This window comes from Typopeltis vanoorti, chromosome 1 (genome assembly GCF_054136105.1).
Source record: "Typopeltis vanoorti isolate ZY-2024b chromosome 1, IOZ_Tvanoo_1.0, whole genome shotgun sequence".
Taxonomy (NCBI): domain Eukaryota; kingdom Metazoa; phylum Arthropoda; class Arachnida; order Uropygi; family Thelyphonidae; genus Typopeltis; species Typopeltis vanoorti.
In genome coordinates, this window is record NC_143549.1 from 185597525 (window position 1) to 185613308 (window position 15784).

General features: G+C 35.5%; 1 protein-coding gene across 1 annotated transcript in view; it reads right to left on the reverse strand.

Moving 5' to 3' along the window:
* Positions 1–15784, reverse strand: part of Pkn (serine/threonine-protein kinase N) — a 343091-nt gene that overhangs the window by 308040 nt on the left and 19267 nt on the right. Inside the window, exons 2-3 of the mRNA XM_090400359.1 lie at positions 7629–7950; positions 3633–3745 (exon numbers count right to left, since the gene is read on the reverse strand). Coding sequence (XP_090256485.1) covers positions 3633–3745; positions 7629–7944 — 429 coding nt within the window. The 5' untranslated portion in view covers positions 7945–7950. The remainder of the gene's footprint in view (positions 1–3632; positions 3746–7628; positions 7951–15784) is intronic.

Sequence of the window (15784 nt, forward strand, 5' to 3'; positions counted from 1 at the left end):
TCACTGCCGAGTTATACATGTTGGAGACATTTGTGCATATCACTCTCCATGACAATTTTATGGCACTGGCACTTAAACTTTCGATGCAAAAAACACTCTTTAAAGAGTTTTTATTCATTTAAACATCTTTTCATAACTGATAAGGAAAAGCAAAAGTTTTAGATTCAATTATTCATTTGGAAATGAAACTGAACATAAACAATTGAAGACCTGAGGTCTGTGTCACTTTATCCACAGCTCATTATAAAGCATATTTTCAGTGGTGTTGTATCCATCAAAATTGGACAAGACACCAATGAGCTAATGTACTTTTTTACAGATGAGTCATTTTAGTCTTTCCTCTAATTCTAGATGACACTTGATATGGTGTGAAAGTGATACTGCTTACCATTGTGAGAATGTTCTTGAGAGGGATAGATATGGCAGTGCTGGCATCAGCACTGTGGTCAGCTTGCAAGTCAGCTTCATTCCAGCATATGTACACAGATATCTTGACAAACTGTGGCAAGACGTCTAACAAGTAGGCCTATACAATTAAAGACCTGAAGACTGTGTCACTTTATCCAAAGCTCGTTATAGAGCACATTTTCAGTGGTGTCGTATCCATAAAAATTGGACCAGGCACCAATAAGCTAATGCGCTCTTTTATAGATGAGTTAGTCTTTCCTCTGATTCTAGATGACCCTTGATTTGGCATGAAAGTGATACTGCTTACCATTGTGAGAACGTTCTTAAAAGGGATAGATATGGCAGTGCTGGGAGGGGTCATGGTGTGAGGAGGCATTATGCTTAATGGATGCACGGAGACACCAGTGCTGGAAAAGGCCCTATGATTGGTGAACTGGTGGACTGTGATATTGCAATGAAGTTCTTCAACCATGTTTGATTTTTCCGTGATGCCGTAGGAGAAAAATTCATTTTTATGGCTGACAATGCCACACCACATTGCACACGAGTAGTGGAGATACTGCTGAAGACTGAGGATATTAATCAAACTGAGTGGCCAGCACGCTCCCCAGATCTCAACCCCCATAGAACATATTTGGGATGCAATAAGGAGATGTACTGCTGCTCAAAATTCCCCTCCAGAAAACAAACAAAACCTTATCCTTGCTCTGAAGGAGGAGTAGACCAGTTTGACCAGGACTCAAGAACTCCTGAATCACTTGGTTCTAAGCATGGTACGATGTTGTGACAGCTACATCGTAGTTCAGGTTGGATATATTCTTTACTGAAATGTCTCTCTGCATAATTTTCTGCATGCACTGTACATTAGTTCTTTAGCTGCATCCTTAGGAAATTTGTAACTTTTGCCAAAATTGTAATGCAATTTAATTTGTATGAAATTTATAACATTTTTGTGTAATGTAATTTATTACACTCATTGAACAAAACATTAGATATAAGGGTGATGGGAAGTTGACAATGGCATTCCCCTGCGCAGAGACAAATGCACCCAAACTGAATGCAGATGGTAAAATAGGGAGACATTGGGGATTCTCCAGTGTATCGCAATTGATGAACGTGGGTAAACTTGATGATCTTAGAAACTGTGATCATGAATATATTATCAGTATAAGAGAGATGGGTCATTCTATCTCATCCAAATAATAAGAGCCCTAGAATTCTCGAGGGCAACTGTATCAATGGTCTACCGTGAGTATACCATCAACAGATGTAACAGAACCCAGCGAACGAGTGGTGGCCGACCACACAGCATTAATGACTGGGGTCGACAGACTATCCAGGCTCATACAGACCAACTGCAGGACAACGGCTGCCCAAATCACATCCAGTTTCAATGTCAGAGGTCCAAGCAGCATCAGCAAATAATTAGTATGGCATACCCTGCATACCATAGGCAACAGGAACTCATGCCCTAATCGTATACCACTGTTGATAGTTCATCATCAGGCATTGTGGCTAACCTGGTGTCGGGAGCATCGAAACGGGACCTCTGCAGAGGGAATGAAATCATGTGGTCTGTTGAATTACGTTATCAGTTGTATTGAGCTGACAGGAGGATGTCAGTGTGGCATCAACAGCATGAGGACATGGCCCCATTGTGGCAGATCAGCTCTGTTCAAGGAGGTGGTGGTGGCTCTGTGATGGTTTGGGGAGCCTTCTCATGTGACACATTAGGTAGTGTGTCTGGAGAGGTCCTTAAACGCTACAAGTTACCAGAATGATTGCGAAGTGGCCCCAACATCCCTGGATTTAAATCCGATCGAATCTTTCTGGGATGCCATAGAGCGAGACATCAGATCCATGTATCTGGACCGATATTTAAGGTGTAGTTGTGGACCCTGTTATCTGGTGGAGTTAGTGCCTCAAAGAGTACAGGCTGTTATTCATGCTAGAGTAGGGCCGACATACTATTAGGTAGGTATCTTTAATATATTGTCCACTAAGTGTAGTATGCTGGCAATAAATTTATGTCCACGTTTCACTGTAGTCATGAATTTTTTTTCATATACAGGTAAAAATGTAGTTCGTTCTTAGCTTTTGGACACCAGTGTATAAACACACTACTTGGAAAGAAGTCAAAAGACACCATAATGTGAAGAACAAATAGCCCACTCAACTCAATAAGATGTAGGAGCTTCTTTCCCTGCAATGACTGCAGCAATCCTACAGGACATACTTTCCAAAAGCTTATGATAGCTATCAATGGGAATTTTGGGCCATTCATCCTGCAAGCATATAATGAGGACTTGGACTGTTGTGGGGCAGACATCCCTCGACCTTACATGCTCCAGTTCATCACACAGATGTTCAATATGGTTGAGGTCAAAGCTCTGTGGAGGCCAGTCAAGTGTGGCAACGTTCATGTCCACAAACCACACAGCAGCATCTTTATGACAGAATGCATTGTCTTGCTAAAAGAGACAATGGTCAATTCCATAAAAATCCCAAAGCAAGAAACATTGCATTGTTCAGTACATTCAGATATTTCTCTGAGTTCAATATTCATTGTACCGTGTGTGTGTGTGTGTGTGTGTGTGTGTGTTGAGGCTTAAGTGCTGTGAAGAATTCATGTTGGAGGTTTAATGGAATATTATCAGCACTGAGAAAGGATTAAAACTAATTTTAAATTTCGTCTCAGTCACAGAGATATCTTCAGGGATTACAAATAACTTTTTTGTAACAACACACACAAATACAATACAATGATATGTAAAACAACAAGTGAGTGAAACTAAAGTCCTATCTAGGTGGTGCCTCTCTATGGGCTTTACATTGTAGGCCAGGTGGCCTGGGATGTAAAGAGGGATCTCTGATAATTAATGTTTCACAAATTTTGGGAAGTTTTATGCAACTGTATTTGTTTAAATTAGGTTGATACCTGAGTACAGATGCAGATTCAAAAAACAGTCTTTCTTTTCCATTAGACCTCCAACATGAGTTCATCACACCACAAACAGAGGTCTGAGGCCAAACCAGGAAAAATATGACCATACCATCACACTGCCACCTTCGAATTTCATAGTTTGGGCAATTTGACTTGCTAATATAAAGTGGATTAGATTATCAATCTCACAGTATGTTAACTGAATAAACTTATATGTAAAAGTTTAATAAATACATGTATTCTTAGCACAAGCACATGCAAAGTTCATAAAAATATGTACCTTGAGTTCAATATTGAGCTGCTTTTCCAAAGACTGTAACCTTTGGCCAACTGCTGACATCGGAGGTTCACAACTCTCGCCATCATCCTTCTCTGGAGAAGTAACTTTGTTTTCTTCAAATATAAATTCATTTACTTAATAAATAAAAATTTATTTGCTTAACAATATTTCTATACAACAATGATTGGAAATCGATATATAATAACTAGGGCTCAACAAATTATGCAAAATCCTACTTGTTTTGAAAGTAGGATTTTGTATAATATCGTTGTTTGGAGAACAACGATACAGTACCAATACCGTTGTTCTTCATACAGTATTCATACATTCTTGGACTGATTCTTATACAAAGAAGAGTACCATTCCAAGAAGAAGTCAATAAATAATACAGGAAGAACAGTGAAAACAACTTTCATTTTATTTTATTTTTAGAAAATGTAATTTGTTACAATGATTTTTGTTAGAAGAATGGCCCTTCATATTATGCATATACCTTCTTTCTTAAAAACTTGAAATAAGAATTTATTTAGAAAGTTTTTTCTTCAATAAAAAATATTCTATATGGTCTGCAGCTACTAACCAGCTGGACAAATATACTCATGGGCGAGTATAATTGTTGAACTCTTGAACTGTTGTAGCATCAGTTATTATTTGTTGAACCCAAGTTGTTGCTGCTGTTAGAAAATTGTATATTATACAAAATTTTCATCTGCTTTTGGTACGTATTTAATTTTCTGATTGTTATCAAAGCTCGACAAATATACTTGCCCGTGAGTATATTTGTCGAGATTTGATAACAATCAGAAAATTATACGTACCAAAAGCAGATGAAAATTTTGTATAATATACAATTTTCTAACAGCAGCAACAACTTGGGTTCAACAAATAATAACTGATGCTACAACAGTTCAATGAATTGTCAAGAAACTGTTTTATGCACAAACAACATGAATCTGATATATAAGAAATTATGTTTTGCTTTCATCCATATTATACCCAATGTGAGCAAACATTGGGTATAATATGCAAAAAAAAAAAAAAAACTATATTCATGGCAATGATTTTTATAACAATTCAAATTGTCAGATTCAAAATATTCAAAGCAGCTGATCTCACAACTTGTTTTTGGTATCCACCACAATGAAAAGCATAACCCTTCCTCCTAATGGGAAGCAACAATGCCTTGTAATATAGTTCATCATCATAATGCTAATTGTGAATATAGACTGTATCGGTCTGTTCTATAGCAGTCTCATTATCCATCTAATATCCTCTTTTGAAGTCGACCTGGCCTTCTCTTTCCAAGTGGCTTATATTTTATTACAGTTACACCCCAAGTTACGTAACACGAGACGTACGTAAATTCGCAGTTATGTAATAAATCTATCAAGGCCATCTACGAGGACAAGAAGCGTGTGACCATACAATCTACTCTAGACATGTTTGTGAGATACCATTCACAACAAAGTCAAGATGACAACTCAGACGACCAAGACTACCCTTAGCCTTCAACATCGAAAGGGGTAAAACTTCCCGCAGAACAGCATTCCTTAGAACAGCCAACTTAGCCGACACAAGACATTTTTTTATTTGAAAAGTGAACATTTCAGTTTGTTTTTATATTCTTTTATATTATGTATTTTTCATACTTCCATATTTACAGTATGTATATTATTCAAATACAATTGAAAGTATTTCTGTTCTATTATTTCATTATTAATTACTATTTTACTTCTAACTGGAGTTTGTCCACAAAATGCCACTGTTTTAGGTTTATCTATGGTTATTTTCATTCCAAACGGTTCTACTACAATGTTTAAACTATATATTGCTCTTAGTAAATTATTTTCCTTATCTATTGCTAGAAAAATCAGTTTCTAAAAAGTTTAGCAACTGAATTTTCTTTCTGCTAACCTAGCATCACAGAAGCAACCACTGTAGCTACCTTTGATGCATTTCCATTACAATTATAAAATAAAAAAAAAATGATAAATGGTAATGAAAATAATTTACTGAAATAATATGAATATATATTGCTATGGGATATACTGTAAATCAAAAATGCTACTTCAATTTGATTGAAAAACTTCAATCAAAAGTGTCTACTAAGGAAAATCATGAACATTGAGAAATGACAAAACTGTGTAAATATGTGATCAATTCTCTTTAAGACTGATGATTATTTGTACTTGAGGAAGAAAAAAAATCAGAACTTTCATTGGCTCATGCTACTCAATTTATATTTATACCTAAAAATATGAATGAAAAGTGCATTTCAGCAAAGTTTGCACCTCATCTGCTAACCAAGGAGTAACATTTAATTCAGTCAAATACAGAATGTCACAAATACAAGTCTCACACATTGATAAAAATCTGGCTATGTCCTTTTTTGTTCTTGTTCCTAAGTCTCTAAATAAATTATGAATGGCCACATATTTCATTATGCTGAACTCACTAAATGAAACTCAACAAAGACACTTTTAATTCTCAAAAATGGACTATAATAAATGAACATCAACAACATTCTTATTTATATGCAATTCCAAAAAACTAAAACTTCATTATCGATATCCCTTTCAAATCTCTAAAGTAATTTTTAAAACCTGTGATAGATGTACCATATGAGAAAGGACGTTATTAGTTATTACTTTAATAAGTTACTATTTAGCTTATGACCTGAATAAATCACAGAAGTTGTCAAAAAAACAAAAACTGATGAGCTAGCAGTATTCCCAAGTCACTTCAACAGTTTGCATCACCCACTGCATTAAAAATACAATGACACATTCTCCTTTATAATGAGTAGGAAAGGAGAGCACATTGCATTTTCTGAGATTCTTATTAGAAAAAAAAAAGCAATGAAAGCAAATTCACCACAGATTTATAAATACAGACATGAATACTTAATTATAGATCAGACTTAGAAATTTAAACAAACACAGAGGACTATTTCTATTAAAAAGAACTCTAATTCTAAACATTATCACTCAGAAGTAAAGAGACTAAAGAAGAAGAAATATATGGACAAGGTAACTAAAAGAATACCATTTAACTCACTCTCTAAAGAAATAAAAACATGATTATTTCCACATTTTATAGAGCAGTCAGACCTTTTGCAATTAATAAATATAATTTATTGCAATAGCTATTCCAAAAACTGTCTCCCCCTTTCAGTTTATTAATCATACTGCTAAACAACCTCCTCCATACATGAGCATATATGAGATCAAATGCCAATACCTACACTCCTGACGAGCTGATCATTTTGAAGTTAACAAGAGGGAACAATGAACAGATACTAAGCATAAAAGAAATCAGTGCATTTCAAAATGAAGCATTACATACACTGGAAGTCAGCAATTACACTTTAACTCCCATCAGAATTACTATAGTCCATCCTTAACAAAGACTCACAGAATGTTAAATAGCAATTATATTCGCCATGTTAAACCAAATTATGACTAATAAGAAAGAGACATAATTTTCACATGTCAGTATATTAGTTTTCATTTTAGAAATTATTGGCTTTACATATATTTATGCAAATTTATGTAAGTATATATATAAAGTCCACAATTTCTAAAATGAACTTATGAAAAATTTCTTAATTTCTAAAATGAATGCTGATCACTGTGTAACACTGAAAGAAAGGAGTCAGTATATTAGCATGCTGCAGCATATTAAACATAACGAATATTTAAAAAGAGTCATTTTGTGAGAGTGATAAGGACTTCATTTTATTTTTAAACTTATGTTTTTCATGGAAACAGAAGCTGAACTAAGTTTTTTTTTTTTTTTTGACTGATAATGTTATCCCCATTAATCACAGAACTTAGTCTCTAAAGTGTAATAATAAAGCAGTACTAACTCTGTCATTCTTTTATAGAATTCATAAGGAATAAAAGAAAAAAAATTCACATTAATGTTGCATCAAGTGTATATCTAGTACATAAACTAAACTTTAAAAAATATATATACAATTAAAAATAAAACTACCTGTACAGCTGCTGTCTGCACTCTGACCTTGAGTAACCAAGATCTGTGCATTAAGCTCTTGTAATTCCTGCTGCAATTCATGAAGCTTGCTATTGGCTTTTTTCACAATTGAGTTAACATTTGAGAGTGATTTTTTATCAGTTGTAACTCTGCGCAGATTTTCAGCACCTTCTTTTATTTTTAACTCTTTTCTTATTTCTTCTTTAAGCTGTTTTTTTTTATCCTCTAATTTCTGCTGGATGTTTGATTCTGACAAATCATGTGGTATTCCATATTTGTATGCCAATTCATGATGTGCTGACTGGCTTCGGCTCATACCTCACTATAAGAATGAACAAGAGAAAAACGGACAAATATTCATATCTACAATTTTAAAATAGCATTCCATTCATTTAACATATTTCAATTAGTTGAAAGTTCCTCAAAAAACATGTACTGAAAATTACAAACATCAGCAAAACCTTCAAAACATCTTCAATTAAAAAAACAAGAGATCGATTCAAAATACTATAATATATATCCCCTCCCCTGCATACTTAAAAAAAAATAAAAAAAGAAAATACTTAAATCAAAAGAAAAAAGAAACTGCTTAACAATGTCATAACACATGCTGTCAAGTTCTGGAGGGCATAAAACATTAATTCAAAAATTAAAGTGAACATAATAAAAGTAAAAAAAGAAGAATGTTAGAGATTGCCCATTTGCTTAGTTTAGATGATCTAAGCAAATGTATGCAGCTAATTCAACTGTTTTTCCATTGTATTACTAGATTTGTAGCAGTGTATGCATGGTATACATTGATTGCATACAATGCATTTAAATCTTGATCGTGACGTTTATAAAGCAATACAGATTTAAATAAATTACTTTTAGATTTTTCAGGAATCATGCACTAGCAAACAGTTTAATGAACAACCGACTACCTGGTCAGTCAATCAGTTGGGTTTACTGACACAAGAACAGTTTAGGTCCTACTGTACCATTAAAAATTAAAAACAGTTAAGTAAATAAATATGGCATCTTATGTACACAATGCAGTACATACTCTTTATGTATGTACTGCATTGTTCTTGTGTCAGTAAACCCAACTGATTGACTGACCAGGTAGTCAGTTGTTCATTAAACTGTTTGCTAGTGCATGATTCCTGAAAAATCTAAAAGTAATTTATTTAATTCTGTATTGCTTTATAAACGTCATGTTCTTATTTATAATCTCAGCAAATCCACATTACACATGCCATATTATTATCATGATCAAGATTCTTTATATATTGAGTACAGATGTTTATGATCATATACATCTGTACAAATTAATTCTTTGTAAAAAGCTAAACTTCATGCAGTTTGTCTGAGCGAAATAAAATCTGCCTGACTGTATATGGCTCGGCCAGACTGGTAAAAACTGCATTCTTCTCTCAAATAAAGTTGGCACTCTACCAGAAGATAACCTATGGTAAGGTAAGTGTTACAATGTTCACATGTAGGTGGGGCATCTGTGCTCAATAGACAAGAATATTTAAGATGACAGTGACCTACACAAAGTCTAGCAAGAACAACTTCCTTTCTTTTGTTACTATATATACTGGATTGGCCATGCTTAATTTCAGACTCAAACTCAAGCAATTTATTTGTTAGTACTTCCTGCCAGATCTGCCACTGATCAACAAATTTTGCTTTTATCAATTGCCTGTACTCTGTACATGGGTCTCATAAATGGTATATGAAGAAAATCTGAGCTGACCTAGAAGGTGTATCTCTTGATTCCAATGTGGTGGGATGCCATCATAACACAATTAAGGGCAGTCATTTGATGCAATAATTGTAGAATATCATAAGAAACTGGATGCAGATAGTACACAAGAAAACACGGCTGTAAAGAACTCAGTGAGTTTGTATATATCATACATTTTTGGTAGTGGTTTCTTTTTTTGTGTTGAAAAGCAAGCTATATGGTATGCAGCTCAGCAGTATTGTTACTGCATTCACATGAATGCAGTAACAATACTATTGCTTTTCCTGATCAGGAAAAGCAATAGCATATCCAATAGAAGATTCAAATTTAAAATCATCAGTAGAGACTGTTAAGAAATCAGAGTACTCTTAAGTCTGTGCATTAAGATTTCTTAACAGTCTGTGCATTAAGACTGTGTACAAAAGTCTTAATCTGTGCATTAAGCTTCAGGTAGATTATGGAGTGACTTCCTTAGCTGGTGCAGTACAAACTTCCAAATGATGAAAACTATTCTCTATGTTCATGCAGGTAATGTCTACATTCATGTAAGGGTTTATATAATAATATAATCTGAGAGATATCAAAGAGTAGTTCATTCAGGAGTAGAGTCCAAAAGACGGCCTGTGACTAGTGGTGTGCCGCAGGGTTCTGTTCTTGGACCACTGCTGTTTAATCTGTTCATTAACGATATAGGGAAGGATCTAAGTGGAACAATTCATTTGTTCGCTGATGATGCAAAGTTGGGTAGGGCAATAGTGAATGCAGAAGATGTCAAAGTCTTGCAGGATGACTTAGATAGATTGGAGTTCTGGGCTAAGGAGAATGGATGTCAATTTAATGTGACAAAATGTAAGGTTATGCATTTTGGGGTGAAAAGATTAGCAGCAGTATACCACATTGGTGGAACTGTACTCCAAGAGATTGATGAGGCCAGGGACTTGGAAGTGTTGGTGGATAAGGAGATGAAGTTTAGGGGGCACACTGCAAAAGTAGCTAAATCAGCTCATCAACCCACTTGGTTGTTGAAAAATACCTTGACGAGCAGAGATAAGCAAGTTATTGTACCTCTGTACCGAGCCTTGATAAGACCTCATCTCGATTACTGTGCCCAGATTTGGTCACCTCGGTTCCTTCTTGATGGGGAGGAGGTGGAGAGGATCCAGAGGCGAGTGACTAAGATGATAACAGGTCTAAGGAATGAACCATATGAGAACAGGTTGAAGATTTGTGGGTTGCAGAAACTAGTTGATAGGCGGAGAAGGGGAGATATGATTGAGACATTCAAATTGCTAAAGGGATTCTATAGGATTAATTCAGAGGATATTTTTGAGATCAGGACTGGTGGTGGGAGAACTAGGGGACACCTATGGAAGCTGGGCAAGAGTGTGGTTAGCAGGGGTGTTAGAGCTGGGTTCTTTACTTTTAGAGTGGTAAATGAGTGGAATAAGCTGCCAGAGTCTGTTGTGGGTGCTATGACGGTGAACGAGTTCAAGACAAGGTATGATAGATACTGTGAGAATGTAATCGCATAGTTGTGTGGACATGAAGTTTAGGGCCTCCCTCGATGAGTCTAAGGACTCCTGGAGTCGCCCGAAATAATAATAATAATAATCTCTTCATATACATACCAAAAAAGAATTAATGGCAGCCTGATGTCATAATGAACTTCCCAATATAGGTGAAACATGCCAGCCCACAAAGAACAGTTAGACAAAGATTTTCTTTTAAGGTATAAGCATGTGAATTCTTTAGGATGAAACAAGAGAGAGAGAGAGAGAGTAGGTTCATTTGCTTTGGCATGAAGGATCTGAACAGGCGATATGCAAAATGTACCAGTGGCTATTTGTATTCCTTGATGGACAGGATCTGACCATCAAGAATACCTTCTGGTGCAGAAACTTAGATATGTGTCCCATAATCAAGTTCTGGACAAATGAGTGAATGATATAAGTGAAGCAAGAAACATCAATCAACACTTGATTCTACAGAAGATATAGTATGAAGGATTTTCAAATGCTATCTTGCACTGCTCTCTTAGTTGACAAATGTATATAAAGAAGGTAAGTTTTTTTTGTCAAAAATCCTAGGAACTTGGATTCTGTTGCTAATGGGTTACATAATAGTTTGTACCATCCTTAACTCTGGGTCAAGACTGTGCATATCTTTGCCATAAAATGCAAACACTTTCTTCTGCTGAAACCAAACTCATTACTAAGAGCCATTCAAGATATATGAATCAAATGGTTGCCTTTCAATGACTCTCATGTTACAAGAATGTACACAATGTTGATGAGTTTACAGAAAACTGTAAAGTCATCAACTTATAGTGAAAGGGAAGAATTGTTCAGCTGTTTATTTTTTAGCAAAAAAAAAAAAAAAAAAGTGTTACACTTAAGACAGAGCCTGTGAAATGACCTATCTTGGCAAAATGGCAGAACAACATACTTAACACTAGTACTTGGTCTCAGGGAGTTCCCTAAGAGACATATTATAAAGGTCTTTTAAATATACCATTATCACCAGTTGTGTCAGATGCTGTTTCCTTGTCAAAAAGAAACTGAAAACAGATGTTCATATGTCAGGAATGAATCTCTAACTGAGGTTTCTAAAAGAACAAAGTGATTTGATTCAACATGGATCAGCATCTACAAGAGCAATGCTGGCTATTAGTTTGAAATTAATTGCTCTGATCTTACAAAAGGCAACTTGTTAGAGCAACAGAATGGCAATTTTGGATCTGTTCTTGTATTTCTGAAGAATGAGAACTGCTATTTGCCATGAAATTGGAAAATGCTCTGGTTAGTATTCTATTATCCATGAAAGATTGTTGGAGGTTATAATAAATTTACTTTAATCCTTTATCCAAGTGTGTGCAAACAAAGTTTGCACCTGAAAATATCTTCAGGACTTCAGGAAAAATAAACTTTTAACATCTTTCTCTAAATCCAGAGTAATTTAATAAAAAGGTGGCACACGGTTTGGCAGCTCCTATAGGAGGAGATGACCTTGCTAATGCTTCTGCCTGGTATCTCCACTTGGGCCTGGCTCCCACTGAAGAGACCTCAATAAAGGTCGAAATTAATCTGGGTAGTGGCCCTTCCCTTAATGCATAACATTATACATATCTGCAAGGAGATGTGTTTTGCATTATGGGAGATACTGAGATAGGAGTGTTGGTAGCTTGCTCCACCTTTGCAAGGAGTTGCACCACTTTACCCCAGTCCTGAAGATACTTTCAGGTGCAAACTTTGTTTGCACACACTTGGATAAAGGATTAAAGTAAAAAAAGATTAAAAGATTAAAGTAAAAGATTAAAGGATTGGAGATGTTTTATCTCATACTAGATATCAGGCCCTATGGCATTAGCATTGGAGAGTATGAGTGCTCCTTTCAGTTCTTGTTTAATGAATGGCTGATTGTACTTCTTTTCAAAAGGCTCTATCCTATTTGAAGAAAAACTGCTATTTCTCATTCTTTGAATATCAAAATTTCAGGATATGAACCAGTTATGATATTCTAGCAAAGCTTACTCCTACAGCATCTACAACTGGTTTGGGTTCAGCAATTACACATCCATTATATCCCAGGATAGACAAATAGCAAGACCTCTATCTGCTTGCAGAACTGACAGTCTATTATTCATTAGCACACCAATAATGTCATAGCTAACATTTCATGCTTCTCAGGCATTTCTGACTGAATTAATCCACCTAGACCTTGGGCTTTCTCTGGGTCTCTTTTCTGCTATCTTGGCATCAAACACTTGCTTTGCTAACCTTTCCTCGAACATTCTATTTAAGTGGCCGTACCACCTTAGATTATCTCTGCTTACACATTCTTGAATGCTAACAATGTCAAGATCCTTTCTAATATCTTCATTTTTAATCTAATTCTGCCATCTGTTCACTCTCCTTTTTCTCATGACCCTCATGTCTGTGGTCTCTAGTCTTGAATCAAGTGCTTTATTTCTAACCCAATTTTCAGATCCATAACTTCAAACTGGTTTGAACACCATCTTGTATACTGCTAGTTTGGAGCTTTGGCTAATTTGTGTTATTCCATAATTTATTCAGCTGGCTACCCACCATTCCAGCTTTGCTCAGAATGCAGTTGATATATTCAATGTTGCTGCATATTTTCATAGTTTTGGTCTTCTTATTGCTGATTTTCGTGCCAAATTTGTTACAGCTGTTATTTAATTTAATTAAATAACCCTGAAGATCTTCACTAGATGTGTTTAGGAGTTAAGTTTGACATCTCCAATTCTAATATCAGGAGTTATTTGAACTCTCTTTCATAATGTGATTCATATAGATAAGTGGTTCCCAAACTTATTTGGCTCTGCCCCCTTTTACAAAAAAAAAATTATTCAGCACCCCCCTCTTTCCCAGAAACTACTTCTAAGATCTGACTAGCTCTACTTGATACATATAAAAGAACGTATGAATATCGGATCGGCAGTTCAAGTTTTAAATGAACAAACAGATAGATATTGCAATCCTCAGTAGTATAGTGGTTAGTATCACCGCCTGTCATGCGGGAGACCAGGATTTGATTCTCCACCAGGGAGGAATTTTTTATTTTTTTTTAAAGCATTTTGGTGTGGTGTAATTGGTAGGATCGTGTTACATAAAATTCATTTGACTGGCCTGGTTGGCCGAGTGGTTAGAGTATCTGCTTTCCAGCCAAAAGGCTGCTGGTTCGAATCCAGGCGTCGGCATGGATGTTTGCGATTGTCTGAAAATACTAGCGGTGGTGATGGTGGTGGTAGATGGCATTGGTATAGTTGGGGCATTAAGTGGTGGAGATGAGAGCTGTAGAGTAGGTGCCCTCCCTAGATGAGTCTTTGGATTCCCTGGAGTTCTCACGTAATAATAATTTTAAAAAAAATTTTAAGAAAGATATACAGAAACAAATTTGCGTTTTATTATGCATCTAGTAGAGATTTTTGAAGTTTGGAAATAAGACACTGAAATTGGAACTGAAATTTTAAAACTATTTATTGAAATCAACAAAAGTAACATAAATTGCATGTAAGCATAGGACAAGTTGGAGCTGAAAATTCAATAACACTATTAAAATTAAGAAAACAAACATAAATTGCATATATGTAAAAATCACACATAAATAGTAAATAACAGTCAGTAATATTAAAAACAATCCTAATGAGAAAGATGAGCCTGGTGTGCTGCTACCAATTTATTGATATTTGGGTCTATACTTTGTCAGAAGCATTCTTAAATCATTGTGATCAGCTATTTGCAGTCAGTTTCTTTTTTTAGTTAAAAGATTTGTGACCACACTGAACCCACATTCCACTAAATATGATAATAGAAATGTGATTAAAAACTTTTTTACTATGGCCTACAATTATAAAAAGGGATAAAGTATAGGCATCTGCTTCTGCAACTAGAACTGTTGGCACCCATTTTTGAATTTTAATTTCAATTCCTCACTTGTTGTTACTTCTTGTAATTGTAAAGATTCTTCATTGTTTGTACTTGAAAATGGGTCCAAAACCTAATTGGGTATTTTCATTTCAAGAATATCTTTAAATCGTTGGTTGAAATCACAATGGAGAGCCTCTGAGTGCTGACAATAGCTGAGCACGTCGTCACCACATTTTTCCACTGTTGATAGATTTGGAAATTGGCTGAATTCTCCTCGTTCTAAGTTTCATTTGTATAGGACAAGTTCTGACACAAACGCAGAAATAACAGCTTTCGTTTTTATTAAATTCAGCTCATCTCCTTGGAGCTGTAGATTTGTTTCATTAAATTTGTTAAACAAGTTGTCAAATAAGCTATGTTACTTTTAAAATTAATCAAGTTGGCTCGTAAAGAATCATTTGTTTTCTAAAAACAGTCAAGCTTATAAAATCGATTCAAACAGGCATCCTTTGATAGCCAACGAATTTCTGTATGGAGCAGCAAGCAATTGAATTCCTCTCCATTTTCTATTCCTCTTTCTTAATCCTCTTCTTCTACCTTTTACAGTGTTGAGGTAATGATTTTTGTAACCACAACTGTAACCCAAGGATAACCAGGTTAGGCCTATGCCATCCAGTGTATTCCATGTCTGTAGATGCGTGTGTTCATGGGCCGATTTGCCTGTTCTGGGGGACAAAAAAACCTGAGTTTCCGGGTGGGAAAAAACCCTACCTCCATATATGAGACCTACTAACTCATATTTTGTCGAAAAAGTGACCAACTAAAGATTCCTCACATCACTGACGGGAATAGAACCCAGATCTTTCCAAACAAGGGGGCTTTGTCTATACCGACTGAGCTACGGAGGCTCTGAATGAATGTAGGTAAGGGAAGTCGGCAAGACAGATCCGTAACCTCGGGACAAGGATTGGTTCTGAGGACTGGGTCCAAAGCAGGTATGGCACTGTAACGGGACTGGGCAAAACTATTCAGTG